The 23,878-nt window shown below is 38.4% G+C and overlaps 1 protein-coding gene across 4 annotated transcripts in view; it reads right to left on the reverse strand.

The window, feature by feature from the left end:
* The window catches only part of LOC116322966 (cytoplasmic dynein 2 heavy chain 1), a 116,823-nt gene that overhangs the window by 43,426 nt on the left and 49,519 nt on the right, over positions 1–23,878 (reverse strand). For 2 of the 4 annotated variants that reach the window (XM_039597954.1, XM_039597953.1), the window contains exons 66-81: positions 23,272–23,398; positions 22,066–22,207; positions 21,492–21,601; positions 21,165–21,185; positions 20,011–20,109; positions 19,251–19,374; positions 16,002–16,165; positions 15,690–15,809; positions 12,688–12,822; positions 11,484–11,627; positions 8,471–8,560; positions 3,956–4,021; positions 3,792–3,842; positions 3,652–3,705; positions 3,244–3,375; positions 1,755–1,827 (exon numbers count right to left, since the gene is read on the reverse strand). In XM_039597954.1, coding sequence (XP_039453888.1) covers positions 1,755–1,827; positions 3,244–3,375; positions 3,652–3,705; positions 3,792–3,842; positions 3,956–4,021; positions 8,471–8,560; positions 11,484–11,627; positions 12,688–12,822; positions 15,690–15,809; positions 16,002–16,165; positions 19,251–19,374; positions 20,011–20,109; positions 21,165–21,185; positions 21,492–21,601; positions 22,066–22,207; positions 23,272–23,398 — 1,652 coding nt within the window. The remainder of the gene's footprint in view (positions 1–1,754; positions 1,828–3,243; positions 3,376–3,651; positions 3,706–3,791; positions 3,843–3,955; positions 4,022–8,470; positions 8,561–11,483; positions 11,628–12,687; positions 12,823–15,689; positions 15,810–16,001; positions 16,166–19,250; positions 19,375–20,010; positions 20,110–21,164; positions 21,186–21,491; positions 21,602–22,065; positions 22,208–23,271; positions 23,399–23,878) is intronic. The other 2 variants (XM_031743215.2, XM_039597955.1) reach the window with 2 other exon arrangements.

Below are 23,878 nucleotides of genomic sequence, written 5' to 3' on the forward strand. Positions count from 1 at the left end.
TTCTGCTTGCTTTCTTTTTTCTTTCTCAACAGGTGATCCAGGTGATCGATATATGTGTTTTTGTCTGCTTATTCTGTTGGTTTTGTTTTTGCCCTTTTTCCCCGTCCCTCTTCTCAGGTTTTTTTCTTTCCCTCTTTCTTTCTCCCCTTTCTTTCCACCAGTCAAGTCTGTCCCGTATTCAGCAAGTGAAAATAAAATAAACAATAAAAGGTGAATCAAATGGACCATTACGGCAAGGCTGGGATGGTCCATTTGGTAAAGTAAATCCGTTGGGCATCTTTCTTCGCCTTTAGACAATAATTCTGATGGCAAAAGAACCAAATGGGACAGGTTAAAAAAAAAAAAAAGAAAAAAAAGAAAAAAAAAGAAATTTGCCTAAATGCAAATTGCTGCCATATGATTGACTGATTAGATATTTGTGTTAATGAGCAGCTTAATACGTGTACCTAACATAGTGGCAAATGAGTATACATTTCAGTTAGGAAATTATTTTGGAAATGTTTGACATTCACTGAATTCTGATCATATGGAACTGAGAAAAAAATGAAATGAATTCAAATGATTTTATTGTCAGTGTAAAATTTTTATCTGGAACTAACAACAATGCCAGAAAATGGAAAACCCACAGGGGCCCACATCCATTCCTTGATGGGTTAATGCACCGGTGCAAGGTGACTTGGAAATATTTCCACAACCAAGCAGCCATTCTGTTATGATAGACATGTGGTTAAGAAAGCAAACTACAGGGACAAGTGCTTCAGACTTGACACGGGGGTCATCGATGGAAACTTTTGAAACTTTGCGCTTATATAAGCGCAAGGACAGTGCATAACACTGACCTTAAATTCAACAAACTAGTAAATTCCTCAAAGAGCGAGCAAAGCTGTACCCAGAGATCACACTGCTTAAGTGCAATATTTTTATTGCGTGGTTTCACAGGTCAAACAGAGAATTCAAGTATACCGCCAAATCACAGTTTTGGTTGTTTTGTCTGCCTCTTTGGTCTGAAACTAAGGTATTGGTTATCCACGTGTTAGAAAACATGACGTAAAACAAGAGTTACAAAGATATTTTGGATGTGTCTGTGTCAGTAGGAGAGAGAGATAGATGAAAAAAGAGCACAGACAGAGATTTGTGCGCGTGTGTGTGCGTGGCATTTACTTAAGGACAGTGACATTCTTGCAGTGATGAAAGACAAATAAAGAGAGGATGCGAAGGACTATTGTGAAAAAATATAAAAATATAAAAATCACACCATTGATGACAAGTGGGAAAATACGGCTTAGAAGTATGGAATAAAAGCCTTGTCTGAAAACATTTTGTTTGAGTAGAGTGTGAAAGCAGAAGGTGCACTTGAAAAACAAAGCACCTTTCTATATAGTGGAGTGAAAGCAGGAGAAAAATACTTTACTGAAAGGAATAAAAGAGGACATCTTCATATGTTTATATCTCATTATCCATAGCAATCACAATAAATTTCAGTTTGCTTCAGTTTATCGTTTCAGTCACATTTTGGTTTGTTTACTTTCAACATCTGCATTATATTTTGCATAAGAAGAAAATAAAGAGTGTTGGTGTATTTATTTTAATGATCTTGGTCTGACTAATTAGGGCAAAAAAGAAATCTTGTAAGCATCACTGAAGATGAAAGACACTGTGAATTTGTTGTTTTTAACTGGGAATCTATTTTTTATGTATATTCAGGTGCACAGCAAATATGAAAAGAGCACACAGTAGTAATATGAAACATTTACCCAGGGTTTGAGAGGCAAAACAAGTCATGGCGCTCTGTAGCCGGTCTGGTCTGACGGCCTGAACCAATAACAGCTGGAAAAAAAAAAAAAAAAAAATCCCCATGAACCGATAAAACAAAAAACTTATGTCAAAGCAGTATGTGACATATTTCAAAGAGTCAGGTATTAAGAAAAGTAATTCCTTAAATTATTCATAGATCCACAGTCAGACTCACAGGGTGAGGGTTTGAGATCTTCTTTGTAATATATTTTAGAATGAAATATATATGCAAACGAGTATGTCACCTGCATGTAATGCATGTATTTGACTTTACAGATAAGTGGCTTCCAGTGTCTTTCTTTGTTTTGAGAATGGGTAATTTTTTATTCAATCTGGAACCAGGTGGGGAATGGTGTTTGGTTTTCCTTTCTATTTGACCATGGATAAAAAAAGAAAGATTAAAGAATTTTTTTTATTATACTAAAAGAAATGAGAGGGCGAGGTCCTCATCCGAAGCTGCCCAATCACTTTGGCTACAGTCACACAGGACCAGAGAGGGTTGGCAACCTGCTGGCAGCCACTGGTTGCAACGAGTAATTTGTATTCCCCAACTGGTTGGTGAGCGGTTGTCGGAGGTTTTTGGTAGTTGCAAAGGGAAATTGGTCATAAAAGGGTATAAAGGTGCTGCATTGAACATCTCCCTGTGATTGGTGCTGGAAGTTGCCTGTAGTTTGCATGCAAGACCGCAACTTGTCTCCTAATGCTCAGGAACTATATTCAAGTAACAGTTAAATTGTGAAAAGTGTGTCACAAGCTTGAAATGGAAACTATTTGCCTTCACAGTAATAGCTGTATCTGTTAAAACATGTTGGTTTTAGCAGTGAATCACACCTTTTACTTTAAAGTTCCCACTGGCCTTTTTTAGTTTTCTGGCGATCAACTGGCATTTGGCAAGTGTTTACAGACAAGTCAGCATTTTTCATGCAAACTATGGGAGAGCTCGGCAATCTGCTAGTGACCAAAGCAATCACAAGGCAGCTTTTGGTGTAGCACTCACTTTGTGACATTGGTTCACAGTCAGCAACCTTCAGTAAAAACCTGCCAACCTAATACACATTTTTCTGGGGTTCCTAGGTTTATGTAACCTAGATCTTAAATGTACTGTATGTATAAAGACATATGTGTTAAGCAAAAATCGATTACACGAACAATTACATCTATAGCCAAGTTAATATACATAACTTCTGTACCGTAATATTATGTATTTGTACATATTATCCTTTTAAGTAATTATGATAATAACTATCAAAATAAGAAGAATTAGATAAAATTTATATCTGGAGGGTAAATAAAAATGTTTAAAATAGCAGGCTGTTTGTTGTTGTAACAGCAATCAGTTTCTAAGCAGAAACAGGAGTGACCTATGCTGAAAGGTTCATCTTGAACCAACAAATGCGGGTGTTCAATGTTTCTGTGGCTCACAGCTAAAGAAGTTGATTGAAAGCTGACCTGTTGGAAGGGAGTAATCTTCTTGGCAATGGAAGATGGGATTTCTTGTTCACAGTGCGAGCTCTGCAAGAAGGACAGCCAAAGGTCTGAGTCGCTTAAACAGAGGGTCTGGTAGAGAGCCGGGAACGTAGCCTGCAAAAGAGAGGGGGCAAAAGTTAAAAGGGTGAGAGATGTAAGATGAATAGATCCAATCTTTAGCTTGGTAAGGACTGGTTCACTGGCAATCTATTTAAACACCTTTAAAAATGCATTTTTCGTGTCAGAAGGCAGTATTCTACTGTTATGCCTGTGCTGCATATTGCGGCAGACGGTAGATGATTTTAACATGGAACTTTTAAAAGAAAATCCATTACTATCCGAGCTGAGTATGTATGCTTTGTTTGTTATTTTGTATATCAGTGTATTTACTTTTAAAATGGCCACTGCTCCGTGCCTCTCCTGATCAATCCAAGAAGGGAACTCCTACCAAGACAGGGGAGACGTTAGAGAGACAGAAAAGACAAAGCATGGTGTCTTCTTGTTGTTACAAAAAAAAGTTGAATTCTTACCTCTTTCTTAAACATTTCTCCCACGATGGACCCAGTAAAGACATCCCATTCCTACATGGAGCAGAAGAGTTCAGATTAACACATTGAAAGTTAAAAAGCATGGCGATCAATTGTCATTGTAATAGGTAATAAAATCCTAAAAATGAACAAACAAAATGACTCACGTTCTCGAGGAAGAGTTCGGGGTACATGCCTTTCACAAAGTGTATAGCAAACATCAACTGGTCAGCCTGCCACAGATTTAATGAAAGGAAGTGATAGAAAAGGAGAGAAAGAGAGAGAAAGAGTGGGACAAAGGGGTTATTTATGGTATGGGTACACTAGTGATAAAAGTAGCAGGAGGAGTTCTGACATGTACAGGACTATACTTTCTGCTCAGATTCAGCCAAATGCTTCAAAACCGATGCAATGAGCCTTCAAAGTACAAATGGTTATTTTTCAGGTTTCAAGTTCCCCCTTAGTAATAAACACGCATTTTGTGTTTTACTTGTGTTATTTTTGTCTAATATTTAAATTTAAAATAGGAAATCAGGAAGGGGGCAAATGCTTTTTCATCCACTGTAGTACACACCGGATGAAGGATGCACAATCACCTTCTTTTAAAGTAAAATAGTACCATTTTTTAACAAGTTTAGAGCCCCCTATAATAAAAGTGAAAAAATAACACTGAAATGTATTCTGTACGTACATACAGGCAAACAGTAAAAATACATGTAAAATAAAAAGATAAACCTGTTTTAAACAAATGAATTATAGTAACTTAGTTGCAGCAGTAACTCTAAAGAAGTTCTTTCATTTCCTATTGGAGCATGCTTGATGTAAGACTTCTATGAGTCACGACTTTCTAATATAGCTCACATCTTACGTCTGTAGGTGGTATAAATGGCCCATAACTGGCATTATATAAATGTATTGATTCTACTGATTTCTCATCATTTACATGTAACAGTACCACAGTACTCAATAAACAAACACACAATGCACCTAATAACATTCACAGTGGAATACACCCACATTGCCTCTGTGACCGCCACGCATATTTATGTTAATCTAATTTCATGTACTTAACAACTGGCAAGGGCAACCACATTAGAATTAGCATGCTTGTCCGTAATAAGTCTCAATGCTCTATAAAGTGGGCAAAAAAAGGTTAAATGTGTTAATCAGTTCAGCTGGGCTATTCATAGCAGCTGATGTCACTGCTATCAGATGCAGAGAAGGTAGATAATGGAGCTTGTAGTCTGTCAGAGAACAGCTATTCATCATTTGGGTGTGTTTATTGGATGATTATCTAATGCAAGGTAGCAAAAGAGGAGGTGCACACAGGGCTCTATTTATACATTAATTTGGGTGCATTTTTAACTATGCACCACTGGCAACAAAACCAGAGTTATAGTGAAGAAATGATATTATACAGACGGCAGATGCAGCAAAGGTTCATAAACAGCTTATTAAGGACTATGAACGTTTCCCTTCGACAGCTTAGCCTCGACGACAAGTGGTTGTTATTTATTTATTTATTTGTCTCTTCCAAAGGGGCATCCACACAGGAAGTGGCTGGGAGTGGCAACCACAGACCATAGGAAAGCCATGTGACCTATGGACAGCAACACAAAGTAAACTTTTCTTAACTTTGAGGCGAGAGATTGAAGCGACTACCAGTAAAAGAGCAGCGTGAAGGATAGTCTTAGTTGATATTTGACAGGTGGTAAATACATTAGAATGTTACCTAGGTAACCAGAGCCTGGGATGTCTGTAGCTGATGGTTAATAGCTAGCAAAGTGATGATGAGCGAATTGCTTCCTGTGTGTGTGTGTGTGTGTGTACCATGTGCACCATATCTTTGTGGGGACCAAAAATTGCAATGTTATTATTTTTATGGGGACCAACAGTCCTTATGGGGAAAAAATGCAGTTAGGTTATGGATGGGTTAAGGCTAAGAGTTGTGGTTAGGCATTCATTTTTTAATGGTTAGGGTTAGGGGACGCAGCTAGGAAAAGCATTATGTGAATTAGATGTCCCCACCAAGATATGAAAACATGACTGTGTGTTTGTGTGTGTGTTCCAATGGGGCCCAAACTTTTTCACAGGTGTACTTTCCTGAGATCTTCCAGGTAGTTACTGCACGTATTTTAAAAGCTTAACTGTAGTGACTGTTTTTAAAATATGAGTATTTTCTAAGAGTTTCCCTTTGTTTTGTCGCAGACATGTGGGTTTTTGGTTAGACACAACACCTCCACACACTCCACCCATAAAAAAGCTAAAATAAAATACATCAAGAAAGAAAATCAAGCATTTTTACATAGTCCACGTCTTCAAAAACCTTCCTAACACATCTCTGCTTGTCACCTACTATATTCTGTACTTTTACCAACCAGATGAAGATTCAGCTTGATGTGCAGCAAAGTTAATTTTCAGGTTACAGTCAGACCAGACATCTAAACTGCCATGACCTCTGTCCAACCCTCTCCATGCTTCATCTCTTCATCCATGTCTAAGTGATTTACCCCAAGCTGCAAAGTTCAAGCCCGTCTACTGAAGTGCTGCAGCAGTGGATACTGTACAGCTGCGCACACATAAAGTTGAAGAGTAAGATGACTGATCACACAAAGCACAAAAAATGTACCACATTTCTGTGTGCATGTGTCAATCTGTGTGTATACATGTTTTTGTAGTGTGTGCTCTGAGTCAGAAAGAAATGAAGCTGAAAGAGTCTAAGACCACGAAAGTCTCTTACTAGTATAGTATATACTAGAATAGTGGAAGGTAAAGACCCCAGGTAGACTCTACAACCTTGACTATATGTCATATATGTTTCTACAAGTGAAACTAATGCCTTGTCTAATTCAGGAGATGCATCTAAATTCTCACATTCACAATAATAGGACTAGAATACAAACCACACATTCACAATCTGTCCATAAAGTAAATTCATTCTACAGTGGAATTAACTAAATATCAGTGAGTAAAAAAACTAAGCTGGTCATCACATATTATATATTTAATATGTGATGACCACCTATTAGCTATCCATCCATCCATCCATCTTCTTTGAGCATATTTTGTAAAAACAACCATAAAAATATTAAATAGCTAAAGGAGGTCAAATGGCATATTCTCTAAGATTTAAAACAACAGCGGTAAGTGTTTTCTGGATCCATTCGGTTTTCATGGAATTTAACACAGGAAAATATGGGTCTGTTAAAATGTAATATTCATGATGATGATTTCTCACACATTTTGCTTTTCCACTTTCTGTCTTGCTCATTATCAACATCCCCCCCACCCCTCCCCTCTTCCCCTCAGAGTTATCTCTTTTTCAGCACACATGATGGAGTTCACAGAAGGACAGATAAAGTAGACCAGTGTTTCCCCTCTGCTAATAACTAAGCTGCTAACGATATATGTACATGTTTGTGTGTAGCAGGTAAGAAGATAACCTATAGATATGATCAGCAGTGAACAGTCAACCTGACTGCTTGAAATCTCTATTACTAAACTGAGAACACACACACACACAGAGTAAGAAAACTGCATTTATCACTCTCGGATCAATGCAACAATTGTTGTGTTGTTCAGTATTTGACGCTTCATTATTGCATTAACTTCAGAGGTTTAAAGTATGTACTAAGCAAATGTACATGATTGTCTGATTTGCAAAGTGTCAAAAAAATTGACAAAGACTATTTGACAGCTTTATAGATTTTATAGACAAGCGTGTGCTCCTTTCTCCTTTCTATTCATCTGACAGTATGTTACTGAATGACCAACCTGGTCAACTTTCCACAAAAGCTGCAAAGTTAAAAATACAAATTTATACTTGGCAAGGCTAATGCATTACTTTCAACAAATAATAATAATGAACAGGCAAGTAATGATCAGGAACACATGACTATATTTCCTGTGGTCTGCACATGTCTTATATGTCTCTTCATAACATGACCCACTAGTTGAGAATCAGAATGGGGAAGAAAGGTGATTAAAGACTTGTTTTTTGTTTTTATTTTTATAAATTTGGAATAGGAATTCGTGCCAAACAGTCTGATTGGAACCAGCTGACTTATTGGGATTTTCCCACACAATCATCTCTAGGGTTTAGGGTGAATGATCTAAAAATATCCAGGAAGCATCAGTCCTCTGGGTAAAAATGCCTTGGTGATGTGAGAAGTTAGAGAGACAGACTTCTTTGAGATTATAACAAGGTAACAGTAATTCAAATAACGACACCACCAAAGTATGCAGAACAGCATCTCTGAAAGCAAAGAACATTGAACCTTGAAGCAAACAGGCTGCAGCAGCAGAAGACCACACTGGGTATATCACTCCTGTCAGGTAAGAACAGGATTTTCTTCCACTCGCCAAAGTGGACAAAAGACAACTGGAAAAATGTTCAACATTCAGATGAGACTTAATTCGAATGGTAAGTTCAAAACTGACTGTATAAACAACATGAAAGCATGGATCCATCCTGACTTTAGGCTGTTGGTTTGGCATACATTGTCTTGGCATACTTTGGACACCTTAGTACCAACAGAGCATCATTTAAATGCCACAGCCCACATGACCATGTCCATGTGTTTAATATATTACCCACTGGTGACATACAAATCACCAAAATTACCCAAATAAATTATCCAAACAACGTTGGCTTTGTAGTTCTGTGTAAATATGTGGTTTACCTTGAAAAGAGACCGACAGACATACTCATAAACCATATTCTTCAAGTTGGCTCCTAAAGCCGCAATCCTGGCATCAGTATTCTCTTCTTCCTACAATGTAAAACAAACAAACACACAGACATAAATGAGCTGAAGAGACACTGGACATTAAATAGGACGAACTGATGTTACAAAAGGATGTCGTGTCACAAAATAAGTTTTTATTAATACCAAGCAGGAAAAGTGTGTGTAACTGTATTTTATAATAAATAACTGTGTCCTAGATGTACTACCAAAAGTAGAATAATTGACAACAGCATTTATATTTTAGTGTGTTCTTTTTTTCTGTCATATCAGAGCAACCCGATTGTCTCAAGGCTGTTCTGGAGTGCATGCGCATCTATTTTACAATTATACCATGATAACAACACATATAGAGAGAGACACAAAAGAAACAAATGGAAATAGTAAAAATAAATAAATATTTTTAAAAATTCCAGATGGACTGATGCTCTGCCACATTCTTTCATGTATGTGTCCTTCTACCTCTCCTATCTGAATCTCTGCTGTTTTAAACCTTTGCAAAAGCTAATCTACACTTCATAACCTGCTTCCATTCAAGGTGTGTGTGACATTTTTTTCTGTTATATACTTATATTTTTTAAAAAAAAAGTTATATAACACACTTCAGTTGCCCGACCATTTCACCATTGTGTATACTATACATAAAACAAAAACACAAGTCTTTCGTGTTTCTTTTCCACATGGGTATGCTTGTTAAAGTGTGACTGTGTGAATCTATGTATGCAGGCAAACAGAAAAGTGTGTATGTCAGCCATGAGAGGGTAAAATCCTCTTGTTAGATTTCAGAAGCCATCTGCACTTTGTGGCAAATTAAACTTGCTTATTCAACACACAAACCAATGGATGCAAAGAGTCCATGAATCAGTGCACTATTCTGACTATACTGCTGACTGTAAGACAACATACACACTCATACGTAGAAACATGTAAGAGTGGTGACCAACTGCTGCCTGGTGACATTCTTGGATGGCAGCACTGGCTCTAACAACCCACACAGGATTTGGGAGAATTAGTGTTGAGTCTCTCAACCCAGTCTATGTGTGCCGGTGTGTATGTGTGTGCACATGCATGTGTGCACTCTGGTTATCAGACAGTGCTTAGGGCTCAGATGGGGAACATCAGTGTGATACATGCACGATGTGCTCCAGCTGTACAGGTCAGACTGAAATACTCACTTACAGAAGAACACAAAAATGATGACTTTAAATGAAAAAATAATCCTTATAAAATGTAACAAAGTAAATTAAGCTGAATTTATCAAAAATAAACTGAGCTAGACAAAATATTCTTAAACAACTACAAACACCATATATCTTTTGCAGTCTGCTTCAGTGTAAACATATTGTCTTGCACTAATGCTTGTACTGATGAGTAATAAATGTATTAAAAAATAAGCAGTAGCAAAACTGCTTTCCTCTGTACATGCCAAAAACAGCAATTTACGTTATTGTGAATAAGATTGCAAAACAGTTTTTTGTAATGTATGAAACACTGGGGGGGTCTACCTATCAGATGGATCCCAGAGTCCTCCAGTCTGATTGGTGCCGTATCTTTGGGCAAATTACTGAACCCCAAGTTGCCCTCTGATGTGTGTGAATACTACAACGCGTAGATAAAAGCGCTGTATGAATGTGTGTGTGATTGGGTCAATGAGACTTGCAGTAAGAAAGTGCTTTGAGTGCTCTACTGAGTAGAAATGCGCTACATAAGTACCACTCCATTTTATTTTTTTACCATCAATGTACAATGAGCTGTGATGCAAATTAAGAAAATGAGACTTTCCCGTATAGTCTCTTTCCCGATAACAGTTTGTAGATGAATTTCTATGTCACAGAACCAGCCTTTCCCAGAAGATCTGTAATGACGCGACGTTTATTTTCATCTTTGAGGGTGCGTGCCTGATTGGAACAACTGAAGAGTTGCTCTGCTCTTAGTGGTTGTTACGTCATTAGACTTGCCCAACAATCGCCTGAGCCACTTATGAGGCAGACTAGTTGAAAGGTACAACTGAAGGCCAACTGAAGAAAGAAGCAGAAATATCTGGTCAGAGCACACAATGCACTGAGCAGAACTGTTATTATATATCGGAGAAAAGTGAACAGGCTTTTTTGAAATTTGCGTCTACGTTTTTTCCCAGGCAACTTTGCTAATTTTTTAGGTTTAGGCTATTGCTTGAACAGAGCTAGCATTGTGAATAGCTCTGCCCAATAGCTGTGTGCATATATATCTATTGTGTATGAGCAGTTGCCAGGCAACCAGAGACCCTCTGTTAAAAAAACTTGTTAATTAGCGAGCAGTTTAGAGTTTTTTTTTTTACTGCTGGAAAGAGTCGGGCTAGGTCAGTTTCCAGTCTCTATGTTAAGCTAAGCTGACAAGCTTTCGGTGATAGTTTCATATTTACTTGACAGAAAAGAGAGAGGTGTCAACTTTCTCACTGAACTCTTTGCCAGAAATTAAATAAATGCATTATCCAAGATGTCCAAAGCTATTCTTTGAAGCTGAACTTTTTCTATTTCATCCATACACACATGGTCCATCTCCACTGAAACATCAACTACACTAAACTGCCTAAGCATCCTTTAGCTGGTATATTAATAAAAAGGCACAGATTGTGCATATATCTGATAATATACAATGCCACGACTGAAAACACGTGAACACACACTGAAAACAGTCAACTGCTATTTTAAACAGTTTAATTTTACACCCTGATTGTGACTGTAGGAGCTGTGAGGAATTTCTTGCTGCATTGTATATATTTTATTCTGTATACATTTTTTTTTATTTATTGTATTGTATGTATGTATGTATTATTTATGTATGGTGATCTGCTTCCATTTCTTTTACCACCAGTGTGGGACAGTACTCCAATTTCACTGTACTATTGTACAAAGTATGACTGTGCAGTAACAATAAAGGGTTAAAGTTAGAGCTAAAAGTATTTAGTTACCTTCTTGGCCTGAAGAGCTCTTTGGAAGAGGCGCAGAAAAGAGGCGAGGCTGAAGCGGTACATGTTGTTGATCTTTGACAGGTCTGTGATAACAAAATACATCTTGCTAGCACTCTCTGCAAGAGGCAGGTAGGCATCCCGTTCCTAAAGTAAAAACAAAGAAAAATAGAAAGAGAGACAGAGAGAAAAAACAATGTCAAAAAGGAATAAGGGACAAAACAAGGAAACAGTGAAAGAAGGACCACATATGTTGTGGAGTTACAACAGATGGATGGATGAAGCCCGAAAATTGGACTGATATGCAGAAAACATAAAATGCGCGAAAAAGCAATTACAAGTGTTTATTTCAATCAAAATGGAAGAATAGAGGGATAAATTAGGACGGACTCAATGACTTGTAATGAGAAAGGAGCTGTGAGAGAAAACAGAGGTGCATGGGACAGAGAAAAGAACCGGGGAGATATAATAAAATACACACACACATTAAAAAAAAAAAAGAGTAAAGTGCAAAATCAGTTCTGGTGTAACACTGCACCCTAGAGGATGAGTATATAATGCACTTACAATGTGCCTACACTTTTACATATGTGCCGTCTGATGCCTGCAGCATTATGTACAGACATTTGCAAGGAATGTCTTCATTTTAAACCATTTCGTTTGTTATATTGCTCATTTTAATACATTTAATATATGTTTTGCTCAATTGCTTAGGTACACATTCTCTGAAATTGAAAGTATGTTATATATACCTAAATCTCTTGTTTTAATAATAAATTAGCAACTGTTTTACAGGGTCTCAAATCATTTATTGGAAAGTAGAACATATGTGGCAAAAAACTCCAAAAAATAAAAACTGAATTGTTGCTCTCAGCTAGCGAAGCTTTCCAGGAGTCATCTGTCAAAGATTAGAAGTTACAGGCTTTTCGATTTTCACTTACAGCCTTTTGAACTATAAAGAGTCAGAGTTTGACTCACAAACATCAAGGCATGACATCCATGTAGAAGGCCAACATAACTCATACTGTTGATGCCCAAGTGTTACTCCTTTAACAACTGAACCCCAAAAATATATTTAGTACATAGTATTTTCAAATTGTGTGTGTGTGTGTGTGTGTGTGTGTGTGTGTGTGTGTGTGTGTGTGTGTGTGTGTGTGTGTGTGTGTGTGTGTGTGTGTGTGTGTGTGTGTGTGTGTGGTTGAAATACCTGGTCCAAGGAGGCCTGCAGCCTATGTGATTCCAGTAGTGACTCCTGGATTAGGGCGCTGCTTGCTTTGGTCTGGTTTAGGCTGTCTATTAGCTCCCTGTTCTCCAGAATATTCCCCTGAGCTGTAGCCAAGGTCTGACACACAAAAAAAGGACAAGTTGCAAAAGATCAGCAGGAAATAAGGAGAAATTTAAATTATGTAGAGAGAGCTCAATTGGATAAAATCTTTGATCTGATAAAAGTTGCAAGGAAAAGACAAGTTGTTTGCATCATGTGGGATGTTTATTTATTGTGTTGTATTTAAGCATTCATTGGGTGCCGTGACTCTTCCACTAAATCCTGTGGAATCTATTCTCTGAAACCAAGTGATAAAATGTATTCAAATAAATTCAAATAAAATAGATGAGAAAGCAGCAGAGCATGGAAATGTCAAGTCAAATATGCTCCTACAATTCAAGAATAATTACATGTCTAGTACCACTGAAGCACTGACATCTTGGTATCCGTGTGGGTGTGTCTGTGTGTGTGTGAGATCAGATTTCCATTAGACAAAAAAAAAAAAAGATCATTAGGGTGAGTTCCACAATGTCCATCAGTGATGTGTGCATGTTTCTCTGACTGTGACTGTATACCGTATGCATGAACCTTTCATTCAGCTGTTGTGTAAAAGTAAAGGAATGAAGGAATCTTCATTGGAATGAAGCACTTAGCCAGGAAGAATTTGATGTTTGGCTCTATATTGTCATTACAGTGTGTGTAAAATGACATATCCACACAATGCTCACCCCTTCTCATGGCTACATCTTCTTAAACCAGCAGTCTTTATTAGGTACACCACATGGGACAGATTCAACAAGGTGCTGAAACCATTCATCTGAGATTTTGGTTCATGTGACGTGACAGCATCAAACAGTTGCTGTAGATTTGATGGTTGCTCATTGAATCTCCTGTTCCACCACTTCAAGGTACTCTCTTGTAATGTGATCTGGTGACTGTGGAGGCCATTTCAGTACACTGTCATGTTCTAAAAACCAGTATGAGATGATTTGAGCTTTATAATACCACTGTGCCTCTTTGGAACAAGAAAGTAAGTCAAATACAACCCTCTGAATTGAAATGAACTGTCTACTGTTTCAATGGCACCTTTCTCCAGAACTGCTGTGTTTCCTGCCTCAGAACAAAAGCCTTTGGGGCATCTTTGACAAAGGTCATCCAGACCCCACTCCAAACCTGGAGGCTGATGCTTGAATTGGAAACATATGGGCAGCATCCTATGTAGCCTCCAGGACTCTACAGTCACTTAGATAAATGCTGTAGGTTCTGGCAGGCATCTCTGGAGCTTATCAATGTAGCGAACAGAAGCAGGAACCTAAAGCCAGAAGATTGAGGAGTGTATCTGGAAAAGGCACTGGATGGATCAGCCTCTACAGGGGCTGCATTCAGGTTAAGCCACATAACTAATTGAATGGCTTTGTTTGTTGAGGAATAAATGTTCCCAGAATTCTATAGGGAATCGGTGTTTGACCCAGAGGACTAGAATTGGAGGGGGACTTCTCCTGGCTTTCTGTTTCCTTAACAAAGAGATTTTCCTGAGGCTCCAACAGATAGTGCATCCTTATTGACGCTTACAATGGAGGATAAGCAGCAGCTTGGCATGGTGGCTCCAGAGGAGCCACCATCCCTTTGTTTCTTCCTGCTTTGGGCAGCATGGCCTTGAGCAAGCTTGTGGTGTTTAGTAGCTAAAGAGGGAGGTACATGCAGGGACCCCTGAAAAAGGCAAGTCAGCCTCAGTAAAGTATTGTCAAACCAGGCCAGCCTCGTTGTCCTCTCAGTTAATGGCATACAGCTGGAGTTGATGCAAACATCATCTGTCAGAGCCTGCCTGAGATATTCAATGCCAAGACACAGTGGACATCTGTCATGGCCAACCTCCTGGCTAAGAGGGACCAAACATGCCTGCAGGATAGACTACCTGTGCCAATTTCAATAAATGGTGTAGCAGTGAGGCACAAATCTAACACAAGCAGCAGATATAATGCTGCCAAATTAGCAATGTTAAAGAAGAGCGATGAGCATTCAGCCTCTAGTTCAGATGTAGTGGTTACTTGAGTTACTGTTGCTTTTATGTCAACTCAAAGCAGTCTGCCCATTCTCCTCAATGGATATTTTCAGTTTTTTAAACTATGATGGGATGATGATGATGATGATGATGATGGAAGGTTTGTTTTCTGTTTTTAGTCTTTTTGCAGTTCAAGTAGTCGGACAGAAGAAGGTTTGAATGGGCTTTGGCTGTAGCCCATTCCAACCTAAAAATTATCTGTGTTGAGAACAAAATGAACACACTGTGTTGTCAGTAATTTTTGTTTTCATATTTGTCTGCAATGACCAGAATACAGAATAACTGGCCCAGTTACTGATTATTAAGATATCACTAGTTACAGAGGCTAAATCATCAGAAAGCAGTCCCTCCAGTGGATACATTGTAATCCACGAAGTTTCCATTTGTTCAGTCTCTCAATTTTCACAGATTCATTGAACTAAACTTCAGTACTCAGCAATAACAGCTTCTGGTTATGATGAAGTGCTCCATCAGACATATGCGTCAGCATTCAGGGGAGGGAAACTGATCGCGACAGCAGCAACTCCTCCTGCTCAGTCTGTACACACCGTTCTATTTTGTCTACCATATCCTCCTCAGGCTTAGTCCTCATCAGTGGGTGGGAGCAAAAACAAGATCTGCAGTGCAGAGAAAACTGAGCATTCACACTGGAAGAAAATGAGGTTTCCCCAACATGAAATCATCATCTCCACATTCAGGGCCACAGGTATTTGGGCTCTGACATAATTCTGAATTTGCTTCTGCACACCACCAAAGCAGATTTGGTGTGAAGCAATCAACACATGATTGAAATGTAAACTTTTATCTTCTATTCAGGTGTTTTCTTTTTTTCAAAAATTACTTGTTTTTTTTTTAGATTTTATAGACATGTTAGCATGAGTACCTCCAATAATGATTCTTCCAGCTGAGCCAGCTGTATCTTCTTGTCTTCCTCTTGTTGTAGTAGCCTTGTTTTCTCAGTCTCCAGCTCTGGCTTTTCTTGCTGGATGGTCAAGGCTAGCAGCTAACATACAGACACACAAATAAAGAGCCAGTGTGCACACTGTGTGGCAACATCAAGTACATATCCCATGTATTTGTGTTATTAACTTTAAAGTTATTATCGGACATGATTATGCTAAATAGGCACATTTTAAATTACTGGCATTGTACAGTTTATATGCAATTGTATTTGTGTGCTGGTTGAATGGGTTACCTGTCCCCGCAAGCCTGCCCTGGTTGTTGTGAAGTTCACCTCGGTAACCACTGAGATGGCATCAGGAGGGATGAAGGGACTGGGATTCCGTGTTGCCAGGAAGAGACGGAAGTCCTCATTGTAATCAATAACCTTGTCGCCTATCTGGACCACATATCTAGGACCTGCATGTGTGCAAATGTGTCAGCGTAGACACAACAAAAGAGTCTCTTAGCAAGATACTTTGTATCATATCAACTTTTAACTTTATCCTACCTTCCGTCCTTTTACTTTTCTCCCTCTACTTTCTTCCCCTTCTGTCGTCTAGATGTCCGCAGTGCAGAACTGTCACTTTTTTGTCTCAGCACTTTTTTTCTTTCTTGTTCAACACCACTTTTAAGTGGATAACTTGCCCTTTCGCATACTGTTTCTGCCCCCGCTCTTTCCAATTCTGCTTCAAATAGCGAACCGCCTCTCCCTGGATGATTCAGAGCCTCATGAATCACACATCATTTTTACAGGTATGTTTTCAACCTCTGTTTTTTATATATGTGATTGGAATACAATTACCTGAAAGGAGAAACTAAAGTATTACTAGCCATATAAGATGCTTCAAAACCAGTCGTGTATGAATACAGGCTGTATTTTTGGGTGGCTTTTTTTTCCAATTTTGTAAGACAATTTCAAAGAGTATTCATGCATAAAATGGAATGACCAAAGGAATGCATTGCATGTTTTTTTTTTCCTATGGAGCTGCCTGAAATATTTAATATTTCAGGCATTTCAGGATAAAATAACCACCATTTTGATATTTTCAGGACTATTAATTGGCAATATTTTTACTACATACAATTCATTTGGCTTAAGCTAAAGAAAACGGGTGGATGGATGGATGTTATAACATATTATGTACATACAGCCTAATCACTGTGTAAAAAAGGAGCTATTTAGGTCTACTGCATGCATGTTTCTCATGTGTGTTAGATCTGCATAAACCTGTGGACACTAAATGAGACAACACCAGGGTGCTACAGCATCTTATCTCACGCATACAGAAAAAACACTCAAAACTCAAATGTCTAATTTGCTCTTTCTCTTTGCAAGCTCTTTCTTTCTAAAAAGGCAAGGAACAAAGACTAGGTAATTCAAGGAAAATCAATAAGTGAGCTCCTACTGAGAAACTACCACACTTTACCTGAAAGGTCTATTTCTGTGATTGTACAAATAATGAGAAGTGACACACGGAAAGCAATTACTTCTTATGTACCACAGTGTGATAATGCAGCAAACCTGTTTTCTTTTTTCACTTATTGTTATTTATCCACCATCTCCTTCGTTCACACTTTTCTTTTTCATTTGTAATGCTCGCCCACAGTATGTTCATTAATTCTTTAAAATATAACTAACCTGACCTGTTGAATGGCACACTCAAAATAATGGACATGGTACAAAGTTTCACAAGCGTTTGTTGAAAAAAAGAAAGTAAGTCAGGAGCAAGTTATTAATAGGTTATCAATATCACTGACATCAAGACTCACTATCAAAATGTAAGGCTTGAATCTACTGGTTTTCAATCATTATCTACAGTTTGGTAAAAAATAAAGTACACACACTTTAAATTCTAAGGTTTTATGTATCGGGATATAGTAAAAACAATGTGATCCTTAGCAGGCTTTACAACTGGCAACATACAAATTTAAACAAACTACAACTGCTTCCACAGGAATTGAGAGCGTGAGTACCGACCACTTTAATCAAATTCACTTGATTAGCTGATCATCAGCAAGTGTGAGCACCTCTATAAAAGCTGAAGCTCTGGCAGTTTGCAGGTCTGGTGCATTCAGGTGTGTTAGCACAATGCCAGGAGTAAATGTTCAGCAATGATCTTAGAGAAGCAACAGCTGCTGTGCAATATTCTGGGAAGGGTTATTCTTGTAATCTCTTCAAGTTTTCAACATGATCCCACACTTCTTCAACAATGTTGAGGTCCGGGCTCTGGGAGTCAATGACTGATAGTGATCCACTCTGTGTTTTTCTATCCAGGGAGATCAAGATCTGACTGTACTTTTCTATGTTTGTAATTCCATCAGTTTTGATAAGATCTGCAACACCACTGGCTGAAATTGAGCCCCAAACCATGACAGAGCCTCCACCGTGTTTTATAGAGCTGTTACCACTGATTTCTGTCCAGCTCTTGAGTAATTCAGCATAGCTCAGCCTTTTCTCCCTTTTTGCCTTCCTTGAGAATGGCTTCTTAATTGCCACCGTTCCACTGAGACCACTTCTGCTGATGCTTCAGTGAACAGTAGATGAATTGACTGAAGGGCCAGATGCATCTCTGAGGTCCTGTGTCAGGTCTTTGCTGGATACTTTTTTCTGTTTCTTGATGACATCACTTTATGATACTGTTCATCTGGTGTAGGCTGTTTTTTTTTAAAGCCTGCTACTTCATCTTTTTTGATCAGCTTTGTAGTTTCCTCAAATTGTTTAATGACAAAGTCTACACCATATTGATATATGCCAAGTTATCAGCAAATAGCTCTTCAAAAATCACCTTTTTTAGTAGAAAAATATTATTGTTTATGCCTGTCAAACTGTGTTATCTTTTCCATTTTTCATAGATTAATTTCATAAAGACAGACATAGACATTTCATAAGAAATGTATACAAATGATGTGTTTTTGCACAAGGCTTCTAACTGGTTCTTTATCAAGTCATCTATAAACGATTCGCAGGTCAGTGTTAAGCAACCGAACAAACAAACAAAAAAAAGGTAAGATAGAAGGCCTGAAAATGGAAAAAAAACATGTCCAAAACTAAAACACTGAAGACCACTTAAAACATATTACAAGTCTGGCAACTTTGAAGTACATTATAGAGAAATGAAGGGTGCTTTTGCATTTTGGCTGAGTTCTTTTAACTTTCTTTTTACTGTGACTGTATTGTGGAAAGGTCTTGTCTGAATATAAAATAAAACATGAATAGTCAATGTTTAACTATTTGATTTACTTAATATTTTACAGAGTAAGGCTTTTGAGAGTGAGAAGAAGTACTGTGACGGCCCAATGCACTAGTCAGGATTGGTTAATTAAACTTTGAGGCAATATCCCTCAGAATGGGATTTCACTACGCTGCAGAAAAGTAGCCCCCGGATAGAGGTGAGTAGTCAGCAACCTGAGGTTTCTTAAGCCTCTGAATTATGCCCAAAAGAGTTCTTCAGCCCAACTTTGTATGAAATTGGTGTTTGTGCTTGTGAGAATGTGTGAGTACCCTGTGCTATTAGGTCTCTCCTCAGCAGCGGATAGAGCACAGGTTCAACTCCATCCATCTCTTGGATGATAAGGGTTTTTCCAAATCTGACTGCCAGCTCTAGGGATGTCATGAAGTTATTATCCTATAGAGAGAAGGCACACAGACACCCAGTACAAAGAGGTTACATTAAATTTTAGAGGTGGATGGTAACACAGTTCTCTCCTGTATGTGGTGGATGGAAGAGTAAAAAAAAGACAAAAAAGAAAATAATTTACAGTTGGAAGGTGAATAAATCACATATTTTCTTTCTAAACATAGCATTCACATCTAGAGCGTCTAGAGAGTTTTAACAAGTTATTAAGCAAAAACCAAACAATTTTAATGCATATACAAAAAATAAATAATTAAATGAGTGTTTTCAGTGTACTTAATGATACTAATGCAGTAATTAATATGTAGCAGTTAAGTGATGAGTAATAGACAGCAGTGTTAATTAATGTAATCATCATAATTCTTTGCTAAAATCATTACCTGGACTGATCAAAGTATGGTTAAGGCTTGCTCCTAAATGATTAAGATATATTAAACTTTGATTCATTAGACAAGAAGAAACTGATCAGTCAAGAATGTCTAATGGAAACTTAGAAAAAGAAGAAAGAACAGAATGAGGTTTAACTGCTTTAAACGAAGCACATCACCAGTGTGTGCACAAGAGTTCGCAAAATCTAACAGATTAATGACCGTTCCACGACACATGTTACTGATTGTGTGTTGTTACCTGCTGGTTGATAACCTCTAGTCTGTGCTGTTTGAGATGTGTACACAGCCACTCTGTAGCTCGGGATGATGGGTCGATCAGGAATGGACAAGCAACACTCTGAGTCAGAAACAAGGAGAAAGTAGGACATTTCAGCTGAAGTTGTTTTAGGATAGTTTTACTTATAAAGCACACAACTCACCAAGAAGATGGATGTGCACTGCATGTGTGTATGGATGTAGTTTAGCTCCATCACAGTGCTGTCATACTTACCAATCAACACCACCTTCCTATACCAGGTACAGGAGTCTTTCTCTCACGTCTTTCTTATTCTCTCCCACATACACAACAATGATTACAGTCTGTTTATATAGCATCCACTGTTCTTGTACCAGCTGAAGTGTGCAGCAATATAAAAAGATCTCTAATGCCTTTAGAAAAAAAAATGGTTGCGAATGCTCATGAGCCTGACAAATCAGTTGAAAGAAGTCATGTTATTGTGAGGCAAATCATCTACAAGTCTTGTACATGAAACCACTGACAATTTGCCCACAAGTAGTTACGGCACATTCAGCGAGAGAGCAGACCATTTGATGTCTCCAAAAACCCCAAAATTTAACATGATCTATAGGTCATTTTTGCGAGAGTGTATGTGTACACATACTCCCTCGACACTTTATTGGGTACACCTGTTCATCTGCTCCTTAATGCAAATTTCTAACCACATGGCGCGAACTCAACGTGCCATGTCAGAAAGGTCAAACAATCTCAAACTTTCTCATTGTTATGTTCTTGAACATAACAATTAGTTCACATGACTGAAATGGACTCCACAGTCACCATCCCAGTCCAAAAGTGCACATCTGGGATGTGCGTGAGATTTGCATTACATATGCGCAGAAATCAACCAGCATGTCAACAGAAACCAAAATCTCTGAGGAATATTGTGCCTTGTTGAATCTATGCCATGAAGAATTAAGACAGTTCCGATGGGAAAGGGTATCAAACCTGGTACTCTCTAGGTGTACCTAATAAAATGACCAGCACATCTCTTTCTCACTAGTTTCAAAGGCAAACACAAAAGCAAAAGAGAAACACAGAGAGATAAAGAAACACTAAATAAATAAACTAGCTATGGAGGAAACAGCTACGAGGATGAACGATGGACTTCTTACCTTCAACTTGAGTGCATTGATCTGGAGGTGGCGATGATAAGAACAACACACAAACACGATACAACCAAATGGAGCACAGACGTATGACAACAAGGACACAACTTTCGGTACAGCTAGACTTGCTTTATCATGTAAATGTTGTGTCTGTACTGTACTTTGATGTCTTTTTAAATACTTTATACAATTACGTTAAATAAGCAAGCCAATGCATAAAAAATATTAATAATATCTTTATATAAAGTAGGCAAAAAGAGACTGAAATTAGTGTTTACATTTAGTAAATCCCTGTGTCATGTTGTAGACGCAGATTTGAAATGTTAGTCTAACCTGCAGTATAACCAGTGCATTCTCCATTGAGAGATCATCTGATGGCAGCCCTTGACTCTTCCAGATCAACTGTTCACTCTCCGAGCACAGGAACGATCGCAAGTCAAACTCTGAAACACGCAACAAAAAGGCTTCTGTCTTTATCTGTATTTATTGTCACCATACCTCAGTTTAAATACCACTGAGATAATAATTAGTGCTTTTCGTGTACAATCTCACTGCATGCATATGAACGTAAGAGGAGATCAGTTACTGGGGTATTGATAATTGATGTAGTATCATATCATTAAAAAACACAATTAAAGTTACAACATGGATTATCAAGTACTGTGATGCTTTCTGAGCCTGGGATTAAAACATAACATCGTTAAAAATGGCAAAATTACCATTTATTTAGTTAAATGGCAAACAAGCTCTTTGAGAAGACCTTGAAGCTGTAAAGTCTGTATGTTCCATATTGTAACAGCAGAGTCCATTATGTTGTGTGTGGGTAGCGGTGTCTGAGTAGGCTGCTTGGGACAGGACTTGGCATATGCTGTTGCTAGTGTGGTAAAAGAACTAGTGATATATTTACTCTGTAGTCCAGATTGAACCATCCATGAGTCCAGACACTGTCGTCTACGGTCTTCCGAAGCTGCAGACAGGTAGGTGATGAAGGCTGCAGCAAGCAAGGCTCTAGCAGGGAGCGTATCCAACTCATTCTTTATCTCGGACATCTAGGATAAAATACAGATAGGTGAACAAAGTATGAAAACTGATGACATTAGAGTGAAGGGCAGTATCAGGAGAAAAGGCATGGATGTGAGAAAAGAAGGTGGAGCAAGGAGAGAACGGAAGTTGGTACATTGCTCATATGATGCTAATATGACCCAGGTATGCAGAACATGTTTGGTTTTTGTTTTGTTTTTTTTCCTAATGACTCTTTAATACTAAACACAGAGATAAATACCAAATGACGACATAAAATGTTTAACTAGACGAAAAAATGCTAACCCACAAGTGCAGGACCTGGAACACACTTGCTGTTCTGCACCGATTTTACTGACACAGCTGTAAAGACTTCCAGGTTCATCAGGATTCCTTTGAGATATTTTAATAGCATGTCAGGGGAACACGGGCGCACCCGCACATCTCTGGAAAATACTTAAACATCAGGCTTAATTGCTAACCCCTTTTCCCCACTTATATCCACATCTGAGGTTGCAGGTTTTCATGACCTTGAGATCTCTAGTCTACTGCATTAATACATCCTACTTAAAAACTTGCATCTGTTTCACTTACGCTGTAGCTGTGTACACCTGACTCATTGGTTTTCCCTTCCTGTGAAACACTAAAACAGCTTAGAAGTATTGATGTATAGTGACCTACAGCTACTGTACAGCGTTGAAAAGAGTTAGGGATGAAGTGTGTATGTGTGTACACGTGAGAGTATATGGTAATACGTGAGTGGAGAGCAAACTGGCTCTCTGGTGTACTCCTTGAGGGAGGCGGTGGGACTGAGGGTGTGTACGAGCGAGCGTGTCAGGAAGAGATTGAGTGTTTTAATTAAGGTGCAGACAGATGCTGTGGAGAGGAGTAAAAACAGCCAGAAGGGACCCAAGACAGCGGGATCCATCCCCCCTGTCATACACACACGCACGCACACACACCCACCCACCCACGAGCTCTTAGACACTCACGGCTCCTGTTGCTCTTACATGGTAAATGAGCCTCTTTTTGAGTAAATGTGTATAACCTCCCACACCAATACATATATCATCACACCCATACATCAAACTACCTGTGCATTCCAGCGTGTGTGTTCTCCGTCCAGTTGTGATATAAGCTGCTGGGCAGCAGTGATCGTGTCCTGAGCTTTTGACACATCAGCCTCCAACTTAGCTGCCTCTGCAGTGTGACACTGAAACCTGCAGAGAAAGCAAGGAGAAAGAAAAGCCAACCGAAAGCAGATGTAATGTAATATTTACCCAAGACGATAAGATGCATTGTAAATATAACAGGCAAGGCTTCTTCTATGACATTTACAGCAGATAGATTCATATTGAAAATGAGTGTAGTGAAAGTAAGACATCTTTCGGTTATAAAATGATTGTATTGTATGATTGAACATGGATGAGGAGGAGGAAAACTGAAGACTAAAGAGGACAGAGCGCAGGGAGCTCAGTGACACTAATGTAAAGTGTGAAGTTCGACCCTTTGTTGCGCTCTGATGTTGTAAACACTGAGGCTGGTAAATGTCTGCCCATGTTTGTTGCTGTTGTTGTTCATTTTTAGGTGGCTCATCATTGCATCAACAAATCAACAGTTCGAGATTAAAAGAAACTACAACCCTAATCTTAATTTAAGACAACGGCACACAAAAACCACAAGCACAATACAAACTACTC

This window comes from Oreochromis aureus, linkage group 14 (assembly GCF_013358895.1).
Source record: "Oreochromis aureus strain Israel breed Guangdong linkage group 14, ZZ_aureus, whole genome shotgun sequence".
Taxonomy (NCBI): domain Eukaryota; kingdom Metazoa; phylum Chordata; class Actinopteri; order Cichliformes; family Cichlidae; genus Oreochromis; species Oreochromis aureus.